The following is a 12,175-nucleotide window of genomic DNA, read 5'->3' on the forward strand; positions in this document are numbered from 1 at the left end:
ATGAATCCTTTTCTAAGATTTTCAGGCCCTTTTAGGTTATGTAAGGGAAACTTCTACTTGTTTTCCAGCTTCTATTCTCCCCTTCTTCCCTTAAGTAATACAAGTCTGAAATCCCCATTTCCCTCTGCATCCTCCAGCTTCCCCATGGGGGGTGTGGCCATGTAACTGTTGAGCAATGGACGCTGTGAGTGGGCAACTTCCAGCACTTCCCCCTTCTTTTCAGTAGGGGAGCTGCATGCTCTTCACTCTCGTCTCTTTTTCCCATTGCGAAAGGATGACGACTTGAGCAACCACCTTAGACCCAGAGATGGAAGCTGCGGCACGTTCCCCCAGTTGGGTCCTTGGGTGACTACGTGGAGCAAAGCCACATACTCACTTCTATCTCATTTAAGCCAATGTATTTTGGAGAAATTGATTTTCTGCCATTTTTTCACATGCCAACTGCTAAGCTGCTCTCTCAACTAGAATCCAAATTAGAAATGCCATCTGGTTTCAAAAAAATAGTAGTGGGAGAAACCTGAATGTAGCAGAACCCCATTTTAGGTATATTTGAACCATAGATACACACATATACATACCCTACCAAAAAATGACTTGTGTTTACAAACTAAATTCATTAAAAAGAGGCACGGTCCTTGGTAGCTTAAAAAGGGTGGCGGAAGGCTTTATTATAGCAATATTTAATGCAATGCAATGTATACAGTATGTTCTATATCATTAATCTTCAATGTGAACAGGTCAGCTTCATATATTTATTATTTTTTCTTTTTCTGCAGATTGTACACAAGGGCAGGAGGCTTTTTGGTTTTATAGGCCACGCTTCTCCGGAGGCGCTCTCCTTTGATGTTAACTACATGTGGCAAGAGTGGGCGCCGGACCGTCAGAACTGTTCCTTGAGGTGTGTAGCCTCGGAGGTGCAGTTTGTCCTTGAACTGCGGCGTTACTGCTACCCAGCCTATGCAAGAACACGGCAGAACACAAATGGTGTTAGCAACTATCTTATTAAAAACACCAAACACAGCTCAAAATGGAAACCCAAGGGAGGCTACTGCTGTCTTTCACTCTATTTTTTAAAAGCATACAATGCATTTGTGAAAAGGTACAGATTTATTTTCAGAGTAGGTTACATCTTATGAATAATCTAGTATGTATTTCTTAAAATATTCAGCATATGTCAGTTAAGGCACATCTGTATAAAAATATACTAAAAGTCAGTAAGGCTACTTTATTCACCTTTTAAAAAGTGCCTGGTGTAGGGACCTCCCTGGCGGTCCAGTCAATAAGACTCCGTGCTTCTATTACAGGGGGTGCGGGTTCGATCCCTGGTCAGGGGGTTAAGATCCCACATGCCGCGCGGTGCGGCCAAATTAAAAAATAAAAAAGTGCTTGGTGTAAAATTACCTGCAGAGGAGAACTTGATATCAGCCACTGCTTCAGATTCCCCAAGTCCTTCATTTAATGTGATGTCTTCAGCAACAAGAGGAGGAAATCCTGCCATTCTTTCTTCTCCACCCATTGGAACCTTCCATTGGGAGGAGATGAAGATATTTGGAAGTTCAAATTAAACCCCTGATAACTCTAATATTAAGTAAGGCACTGATAAGATAATACTGTACAGGTATCAAGAATAAAATCCTTTTAAACATTCAACTGTTGAAAAAAACCCAAATCACACTTCTAGGTCAAATGAAAAGCCCGGGAGCTTTGTGATGGATGAAGCCTATAGATCCCAGTGACAAAGGCCCCATGTGGGCATCCAACTGGTGGTAACCTCCAGACAGCAGAATCTTGCTTTATTAGCTTACAGTTTTTACAGTGCTCCATAAAGCTTTAGACACAATAATTTTGGGCAATAAAAGCAACATCCTTCCAAATACCTTAGTGCTTACAGGCCTGGCTGGACACAGAGATTAATCCCTGCCTCATTACCTCTCAAGGGTACATGGATAATGGGTAAGATTCAGCTTCTATGTTTACAGGTGTTTCCATGAATTGGAAGTAACTGGATAATAATTTACCTGTTTATTAACAGATCTCTCTGTGTTTAGCACTAAGGACACAAAGATAGCTATTACAATATGTTCTATATGGTCCCTACCCCTGAGGAGATCAGAAGGTGGAAACAGCAAGTAAATAAATTACAAGGTAAGAAACGTGATGAGAGGCATCTACTAAGTACTGTGATTGTGAAGGAAGTAATGAACGTGGTTTGGTCAAGGAAAACATTAATGAAGAGCAGAATTTGAAAAACAGATTCAAGTTATTCAGTGGAAAGGTATCCTGGGTTAGTATCATGTACAGACACAGAAATTGGAAAAAGGATAATGAGTTCAGAGAACTGTAGTTTAACTGTGCAGAGTATGTTATGTGTGTGTGTGCATTAGTGATGAGGCTATCAGTTTAGAGTTCTCTCAGTAATGTGGAACTACCAAGGAATTATAAGCAGGAAAGAGAAAAGAATCAAAAAAGAATACTGTGGCCTGCTTTGTATTTTGGAAAAATCTGCGTAGTGCAGGGTTTCTCAACCTCAGCACTATTGACCTTTCGGGCCAAATAATTCTTTGTCCCGGGAGGCTGTCCTGTGCATTGCACAATTTTTAGCAGCCTCTACTCAGCATCCACCAAGTTGTGAAAACCAAAAACGCCTCCAGTCTTTGTCAAATGTTCCCTTGAGGTAAGAGTCAACCCTGGTTGAGAACTACAGCTGTGGTGGGGTGAGGGTGGGCAGAAGGCAGTAAAACTGGGAGCTGGGAAAATATCTAAGGATCTCAAAACAGCCTAAAGAAAGTAGATTACAGTTTGGACTATGAGGCTGGTCTCAGTGATAATTAGGAGGCAGGATTGACTTTGACTTGGGAGGTGAGTAAGAAAACCAGAAGGCAAGGATGAGCCACAGAGCAGCCCAAGAAACCATTTGTATTACACCGGGAGAGAAGCCTCAGTGTTGCTTTGAGAAGTATCAGTGAGTCCACTCTGAAGACTACACAGATGCATGGGGGTGGAGCCCTACCCTGCAAATCCTACATGTCTCTGGAGTATTAACTTTAGGGCAGTTATTTCGATGGAGTTTTAATTTCACTCTGGCTTTCTTAGGAAATCCAGAGAGAAAGAAGCATTTACTTCCCAAGTCAGGTTGGTTTTATCCTTGTTGAAGGGCGGGTGTGTATTTTGTGTTTTGACTTATTTTCAGTTGTATGAGCATTAATTAATGGTAAATCACCTCTTCCTTGGACGTACCCGCTATTTTTGCAGTAGGTATGCCCCATAATCTTCATCACCACAAATACTTACGTAGCAGTGACAACAGTCCCCTTGCACTTGATCTTCTCCACAACCTCGTGGTGTAGGTACAACAGAGAGAGGTAAAGGAAACTTACCTACACACAGCTTCGTTAAGTGGTGGAACAGAGCAGGATTTGGACCCAGCCTGGCTCCAGAGATCTTAACTATCATACACTACACACTAGCCAACAGTGTGTACCCATGTCTGGTTAAAGATCTGTAAACAGGCCCCATTCAGTCTCTGGTGAACTTGAAACAATTTCAGTGGCATAGAAAGGGCACAATGGGGACTGCAGAGGATGGGACGTGAGGAGCAGGAGTAAGCTTGATTGTAAAGAGGAGGAACGAGTGGGACACTGAGTTTTGTTTTGTTTTTTAAAGATTAGAGAGGGACTTCCCTGGTGGTCCAATGGTTAAGACTCTGTGCTCCCAATGCAGGGGGCCCAAGTTTGATCCCTGGTCAGGGAACTAGATCCCACACGCGTGCCACAGTGAAGATCCCAAGTGCCACAACTAAGACCCGGCGCAGCCAAATAAATTAATTAATAAATAAATATTTAAAAATAAAGATCAGAGAAATTTTAACACACTGCTTAACAGGTCAAAGGAAGGAGCAAGTAAAGCAGGAGAGAGGAGGTACGATAACCTGTATGTGCCTGGGATTAAGAACCTGGGAGGAGAGCTTTTCCACTCATACAAGGGCTTCTCAACTCAGCACTACGCACCTTTTGGACCTGATAATTCTGTGTTGTGAGGTGCTGTCTTGTGTATCGCATTATGTTTAGCATCATCTCTGGCTTCCACCCACTAGATGCCAGTAGCATCACCCAGTTGTGAGAAAATCTGTAACTTCTCTTCACTCACAGTATACAGCACAACTTTCTGCAATGATGTGACCGCTGGGCAGTTGAAAAGTGGCTAGTGCAAGTGAAGAACTAAATTTTAAAGTTTATTTCATTTTAATTAACTTATTTAAATAGGCACACGGGCCTACCGTATTGGACAGTATGACCTAGAGAAAACCCAGCTCTGTCACTATTCTAGGATCAGTCGAATCCAACATCCCTTTTCTATAGGAGCCCACCTCATGTTATAGTCAAAATCCTCAAGGTGAACAAGGTCAGGGGAGAGCTAGCTGAGAGTGTAACAAAGATGGTTCTGTCCAACAAAGGCTTTTTTAGCAGGGCCGTGGGACTATCACAGGGTGTGTTAACCTAACTATGCAACCATCAAAGCGTGTTGCCTCACCTTGAGTAACGTATGACCCCCGTGCTTCTGATATATAGTGTCCGCCTTGTCCAACGAAGTAATGTGAACGGGAAGGAAGTTGGAAGCCACAACTGTAAACCAAGCTGACTGATTTCCCTTAAGAAAGGAAGAAGGAACTTATTTTATATAATGAAAAACTTGCAAAACCAGCACATTACAAGGTATGATTAAAAAAAAAAAAATTGGGGGAAATTCCCTGGTGGTCCAGTGGTTAGGGCTCTGCACTTCTACTGCAGGGGGCACGGGTTCGATCCCTCGTTGGGGAACTAAGATCCTGCATGCCGTGCAGTGCAGCCAAAAAAAACAAGGTGGGGGGGGCAAAATATGGCAGAAGCACTGCATTTCACCCATTTATATATAAAACTATGATTTCTTCCATAGGTTTGTTGATACTTAAAAAAACCAAACAAACATCTATTATAAAAAACAAAAGAAAATACTGTCTGCTTTAAGTGTCCCTGTGTAAAGTTTGGTTTAAAATGTTAACATTCTATGGTCTCTATGGAAATACATAAGGTTTTAAGTGTGTATGCCTAAATTTCCAACAAATTATGAACAAATACAAAACCAAGAAGTGTGCTAAGGCAATGGCTTGCAGGTTGCATTCAGTGTTGTTGGACATATCCATGTTTCATTTTCCATTTTTCTCCTCACTTTGGTAAAACAGGGATCAATTCTATAGATGCTCTAAAATCTCTGAGTGATGCTATGTAAATGAATACCAAACCCAAAAACACATCTATAAAAGTATACACATCATGGAACATAAAGAGCGTGGAATTTATTTAATGCATATTAACCCTGCACTTAAAGGTACGACCTCCGATTTCCACATAAGACAATACCACAGGAGAGGGAAAGTATCTTTGCTTAATGCCAAGCTGTATGGGGCACTCGACTGCCTATTGAAGATATAGTTTTTTAAGACCTATTACTTTTTTTCCCCCCATTTCATTATCCCAGGTTTTTATTATAGACATTTTCAAACACACACAAAAGAATAGTATACCAACCCCCACAGTCATGACCTAGTTATCAACATTTTGCTAGTCTTGATCGTATATCTGCTTCCTTAAAGTAAATCCCAATACTAAAGTCATTGTTCAATGGTACGGACTTTCCTTACCTTCAGAAAATCTATGCGGCCTATGGCACCCAAAAATAGAACCATTCCTGGTTTAAGCACGAAAGTTCTTGGAACAATGGAATGTGTTGGCAAAACAGTATTTACTTCTTTTTCTGTTAGAAGACTTAAAATCTGTAAAGCAGAGGGCAGATTTTTTAGAGAATTACTTTCAATGAACATCTGATATATCGTGCTTTACCTGTAAGATAAAAAGTTATTATATATTCCAGGCTTCACAATAAATCAAAGTATGTATTTTAGAATTTGCTGCACATAAAATTCATATATTCTTTCTAAATGAATCAATTTATAAATGGCTTTACTCTTGTTTCACAACTTAATCTTGAGTAATGGCAAAATAACCTTACAGGAATATGAAACAGCAGCATCCTCCGAATTCTGTCAGATTTGCTGTGAACTGAAAACACTGATGATTCAATCCCAGGAGAGAAAATATGTTCTCTCGTCAAGCCTTCTAGGGAGCAGTAGTTTTCAGATAAAGGTAAGGTAACGTGCTATATTCTGTCCTAGTGGCAGCTATGCATGCATTAAATGAAAATGATCACCCCATTCTTGGAGCAGGTAAAGAGCTTGAAGAAGCTTTTCTAAATTCCAGTCTTTGGTTTCCTTATTTCCTCCAAATACTCAGCAAAAAAAATGAGAGAAAGTTATGAATCCTGTGGCTTCTAAGGATGAAGAGTTCCTAAATAGACTAGAGAAAATGGAAAAGAAAAGCCAGGCGGTACAAGATTCTGGTAAGACTTAGGGAATCAAAATCTGATTTAAAAAATTTTGAGAAAGTAAAAAAATGGCTAAAAATCTTTTGTGAACTTGCTTCTTAAGAAAAATAACAAGGAGATAACAAAATATGTGATATCTAGGGAGACTCACAAGAGAATACCTAAGGGGGCTGTGAGTAGTTTTCTTCAGTATTTGTGCTTGAAAAGCACATTAAAAGCCACGTGCAGTAAAGAAATATTTTAACCCTTTTAGCAGAGACCTTAATACTTCACAATAGAGTTCCTTGGTTCAGTTTGGGAAACACTGGTTCAAGGCATTAAATAAATATATCAATAAACTGACAGAAAATCAAACTGCCTGAGAGAACTCTTATATCTAAAAACTTGAGGGTCTCACTGCAAATTAGCAAATCTGAATTTGCGAGTTAGCAAAGTCTTGCCTTTCTGACTAACTACAAGAGGATATACATGACTGAAGTAACTGCTATCCCTGACCTAACTGAGCCTAAAACTGAAGAATGAGTTGGCGAAGTTAAAGTCATAGAACATTACTAGGAAGCAGTACAGTTACTCTGAAGTTCTGGATTGCTAAGGAAGTAAAGACTGGACACAATTATTCTAGGAGAGAAAAAAAAAAAGTTAAAAGATCTATATCGGTACATCAAATTCTGAGAATGAAACTATAAGTGATTCTGATGAGGCAAAGGAAGGAAAAGTATCTAAGAATCTAATGTTGTTTCACAGGGATATACAGAGATAACTAGGTGAATTAGAACCTGGTCACTAACCAGATTCAAAGGAAGCTGATTAGTGGATCTGTTGAAAGGCAGTATCCTGGATACACACTTGATTCAGTCAATGACTTGGATAATGATCAAAACTGCAAATGAGGGCTTCCCTGGTGGCACAGTGGTTAAGAATCCGCCTGCCAACGCAGGGGACACGGGTTCAAGCCCTGGTCCGGGAAGATCCCACATGCTGCGGAGCAACTAAGCCCGTGTGCCACAACTACTGAGCCCGTGTGCCACAACTACTGAAGCCCGCATGCCTAGAGCCCGTGCTCCGCAGCAAGAGAAGCCACCGCAATGAGAAGCCCACACACCGCAACGAAGAGTAGCCCCCACTCACCGCAACTAGAGAAAGCCCACACGCAGCAATGAAGACCCAACCCAGCCAAAAATAAATAAATTAAATAAATAAATTTAAAAAAAAACTGCAAATGAATAAAAGGTTCTGAGATATAACAAATATGTAGGATATAGGCTGAATTTAAGATAAAATCAAAGTTGCCCGGGAGATCCTGCAACTGGACTGAAAAGATAAACAAGGGCAAGATAGGTAGATTTGATCCTATTCTAAATTAGGTTCATCTGAGGGCACTTACATAAGAAAGTTAGTTCTTTGTGTCATACTTTCAGGAACAAAAACAAATTAGAATTCATTCTGGAAAGGGTCCTTTGTTCATAGCCTATTCTCAGAATGGCTATAGGAAATGAAGACAAACCGTCTGGATTATGTCAGCACAGTTAAGTGCTCCATGTTTGTTGGATGAACTAATGAAAGACAAGAAAAGGGTAGAGTGAGGAAGAGAGAGGATATTATACTCTAAAACATTTCAATGTCTGGCAAAGGGAACTAGACATTATATTTGTTCCATACACCTTTGGGGAACAATAGGTACAAATTACAGGGACACTGCTCGGCTCAATATAAAGAGCAGGGTGACCTTGGGAGGTGAGGTGACACTGCTTCAGCTGATGGTGAGTCACTCCTTACTTCAATTCAAGGTGGATGCACCTCCTGGTGAATATGTTATAGAGGGAACTCAAGCATGGAACAGGTGGCTGGACTGCAGTGATATTTATGATTTCTTCCAACCTCAAAATCTAGGATTCTGTAAACGTCTCCCTAACTAAGGTAACAACCACAAGGATAGAAGTAGGTTGTTAGCAGTGACGTCTACCAAATGGCATACAGTACTTGATGGCATATAGATTCATCTCTGAAACGCTTCTATGCATGAATCAGAACTGAGTCTAAAATGAAAGGATACCTCTTTTTCTGCCAATTAAGACAGTACTCTTGCAATTGAAAGTTAATGTTTCTAAAATACATTAAATACCTACACAATTTTCTTTTGTAATTCCAGGGGTGTCATAAAACCAGTGGGCATCTTTCACATCTTGTGGGGTCAATTCTACTCGTTTGGTGGATTTATCTGCAACCATAACAGGTTCATTTCCCATGTCAAAGGCAAGTGAATCGGCATCAAACTCAAAGGCAGCTTTATCCTTCTGTTCTTCTGAATACAAGAATGTTCTTCCAACTCTTCCTAGAACAAGTTATACTGAAGTTAGTAGTCACTCCTTTAAAGCTTTTGACTCGAGACAGGTAGTTCTTATGTTTGCCTCGAAGAAGTTACTAGGACTAACAATGGTGTTTGGAAGGAAGTGAGACCACAATGATACTTTTGCTTTATTTCTAAATGCAGTGGGAGTCAGACTCTTGCAATGATCAAGTATGTGTGGCTGGCTGTGCACACTGGGCGAAGGGGGAGAGCGCTGGGAATCAAACTGTTTTTAGTAAAGACAGGTTGTAAAGAGATACCAAGGAAAGGGGGAGAATCCAATTTAAACCTGCTGCAGGTCAACAACTTGTACTGGTGTGTAAGGAGGGGACTGGTATCTTAGTGAAAATGCTTCTGTTGCTGACAATGGCCAGATAGGCAGTTATTTGCATTTCCTTTCCTGGATTTCTCCAAGTATCTACTGTCTCAGTTTTCCCAACACAATGAATTCTGGGTTTCCAAACAGTAGCCTTGCCTCTAAAAGGCCTCTATGTTCCAGAAAGAGGAAGTGTCTCTCCCCACAAAAACTGGCTAGCTCCAGAGAGCTCTATTTCAGGTTGTTCTACAGAAAATTTTAGCATAGACCTAAGGAAGAGTTTTCCTATAGAAGATGCTTACCTACTACATAACCATGCTTTTTCAAGAGATTAAGTTTATTTTGTTCTTGCTGACTGAGATCTTCTTCTGCTTCAGTTGCATCTCTTTTAAGCCTTTTTTGCCTTTGAAACATTCTGTAAGGAGTTGGGTTACAAATAGGAAACTTCAGAAGGTTTAATGTAGTACCTGAAATACCAAAGAATACATACGTTGTTATAAACGTTGTACAAGAAAATGGAATAAAACATTTATGAGGATCTACAGTGTCTTGGATACTGTGATTATTTCTCTTAACTTTCATGACAACCCTCCACAAAATTATTCTTACTTTACAGATGAGGCAATAGGTTCAGAGATCGGCCCACAAGCTCAACCAGAATTTGAATGCCAAATCTATAGGCCTGATCTTTTTCCATCTTCTGCATACTCCTAACCGGTATAAAAGCACTTCTGTGTGTAAGTCAACCAATGTCCCTGACAGAGAAGTACAGCTTATCGAGCAAAGTTCAATGCTGGTTTCAAAGGATCAAATGAAGTAGTTTGCTTTGCCAACTGTTAGATACAAACAGGTCACAGAAGGACCCATTTTGCAATTACTACAGACGTTTCTTAAAGTCACAAAGTTGAAATTTCTTTCCAACAAAGCCACATATCATATTGCATTAGTGAATTATTCAAATGTTAAATCTGTATAGTACTCTCCTGACTAAACTCAAGATATGAAGAGTGAGACTGAAGGGTGGAGGGAGGTTTAGAAAGTAAAAGGACTTTCTGGAGAAACATACAAAGAACTAAAGTTACGAGGGAAACCTCCAAGAGAGCAGACACTGCTTTGTCCCCTGGTTCATCTACAGTGCCTAGAACAGTGACTGGTACCTAGAAGTACTCTAATTATTTCTATTGGAAAGTTACTAAAACATATACTGAATTTCCAAGCATTAAACTGACACAAAAGAGAAATGTGACCGAAGTAGGTAGAGAATTTTTAAAGGAAGCCCCCAGCCAGCCCCTGGTGTACATTAAGGAAGGATATAGGACTAGGTGCCTGAACTACGATCAGACTTCCAGCTTCTCAGAAAACGAAGGAGGATACTTCCCTGGTGGTGCAGTGGGTAAGACTCCACGCTCCCAATGCAGGAGGCCTGGGTTTGATCCCTGGTCAGGGAACTAGATCCCACATGCATGCCACAACTAAGAAGCCAGCCTGCCGCAACTAAGGAGCCCAAGTGCTGCAACTAAGGAGCCTGCCTGCCTCAATTAAGACCAGGCACAACCAAATAAATAAATAAATATTTAAAAAAAATACGAAGGGGACGGGCGTCCTAAGGCTCACCAGGCCAAGAGGAGATGGTGGCTCTGTCGATAGCCTCAGCGCCCTTGGCGATGCAGTAATCGGACTCCAGGAGCGTGTTGAAGAGAGTGGACTTGCCAGCGTTGGTGGCGCCAACCAGGTAGACGTCGCCGCGGTAGCGCCAGGAACGCTGGAGCGCGGAGATCAACTCTTCGACTCCATAGCCAGTCTTGGCGCTGATGAGCCGCACGTCTCTGAGCACCGTGCGGGACCTGGGCGAAAGATTCGCATTCTCTTCCCTGTCCCGTGGCCGGTCCCCGCTGGGGTGTTTTGGCCTTCGGTAGCCAGGGGGCGGCAGGAGCCCGGCGCTGGCACAGTCGTCCCACAGTCGCTCCCGGAGCCGCTGTCGGTAGCCGGGAGCATCCTGGGGCAGCAGGTCCACCTTGTTTCCCAGCACGATCAGCTGCTTGGGGCCCACCAGCGCGGGCAGGTGGGGCAGCAGGGCGTCGGGCAGATCAAGCAGGTCCACCATGTACAGCACCAGGGCGGGCTCGGGCCGCCGCAGCGCGGCGGTCACCAGCTCCAGGTACTGCTCGCGACTCACCTGCAGGTGCAGGGCGCGCCGGTGATGCACCAGCAGCCAGCAGCGCTGGCACACGGTCTGCACCAGCCCGCCGTCCTCCTGCGCCGCCGCGCTTAGGAACTTCTCGCTGGGCAGGTAACCGGGCACTCCCGGGTCCTGGCAGTGCAGCTCCGCCCCGCAACCCGAACAGTTCAGGCCGCTGGGCGGCACGGTCGGGTCCGGGTGCCCCACGACCGGGTACACCCGCCAGCCGGTGCGTAGTTTCTGCTGCCGCCGCTCCTCCCGTCGCTGCAGCACCCGTCGCTCCTCCTCCTCCTGCCGCTGCTGCAGCTCCCGCAGCTGGTCCTGGAGGGTCACTGCGGGCTCCGGATCCGGGACGTACTCGGGGAACAGAAAACTCTCCTCCATGTCAGCCCTTCCTTGGTTATCCCCAGTCGCTGTCGCGCCACGGGGAAGCCCACATCCCAGGCCGGATGGGTGCCGGGAGGTGGAGTTGGCCGCACATTTCCTCTCGAGGAGGTTCTCCCGGAGGCCATGGCGCCCTACCGTGGGAGTGGATCCCCGCAGAAGGCTGCACAGCAGCCTACAAGTGAGGCGCGCGGGCAGCATGAGAAACGCGGACGTGGGCAAAGGGGCTGAGTCACCTTTTCGCGCGTGCTCTGTGGCCCCAGACGTGCGTAAAACAGTAGCGACAGCCCGGGACTACCTGAGAGCTGTCATTTTTCAGCGTCGCACTTCAGCTCCTCCTCCCGCGTCTAATCTCGTGAGTTCTCGCGATGAAGGCTCTGTGGTCAGAGAGCCCACTTAAAGCGGAGATAAAGGCTCCGGGCACCTAATCTGGGGTGGGTTGGCCGAATAGGCTAGTGAGTGAGGGTTTAGCCACTTTCAGGCTTCTTCAACGCGCCGCCGCTGGCACTACCTGCCGTTAAGAAATCACATT

The 12,175-nt window shown here is 43.5% G+C and overlaps 1 protein-coding gene across 1 annotated transcript; it reads right to left on the reverse strand.

Moving 5' to 3' along the window:
- Positions 1-656: 656 nt before the first annotated feature.
- Positions 657-11,917, reverse strand: LOC133092176 (nitric oxide-associated protein 1). Its single transcript, XM_061191409.1, has 7 exons — positions 10,695-11,917; positions 9,383-9,547; positions 8,544-8,749; positions 5,678-5,809; positions 4,531-4,647; positions 1,402-1,522; positions 657-955 (listed from the first exon to the last, which is right to left on the reverse strand). Exons 1-7 carry the CDS (start codon positions 11,842-11,844, stop codon positions 756-758), a joined length of 2,091 nt encoding a protein of 696 aa, XP_061047392.1. The 5' UTR covers positions 11,845-11,917; the 3' UTR covers positions 657-755.
- Positions 11,918-12,175: the final 258 nt, after the last annotated feature.

The sequence above is a fragment of the Eubalaena glacialis genome, chromosome 5 (assembly GCF_028564815.1).
Source record: "Eubalaena glacialis isolate mEubGla1 chromosome 5, mEubGla1.1.hap2.+ XY, whole genome shotgun sequence".
In the NCBI taxonomy this organism is placed as follows: domain Eukaryota; kingdom Metazoa; phylum Chordata; class Mammalia; order Artiodactyla; family Balaenidae; genus Eubalaena; species Eubalaena glacialis.

Coding starts and splice junctions, on each gene's coding strand:
- LOC133092176 (XM_061191409.1), bottom strand. CDS start 11,844: ATGCTGCCCGCGCGCCTCACTTGTAGGCTGCTGTGCAGCCTTCTGCGG. Junction 5,810..8,543: donor GAATTACAAAAGAAAATTGT/GTAGGTATTTAA, acceptor TCTGCTTTACAG/ATTTTAAGTCTTCTAACAGA. Junction 1,523..4,530: donor GGGGTCATACGTTACTCAAG/GTGAGGCAACAC, acceptor TCCCAATGGAAG/GTTCCAATGGGTGGAGAAGA.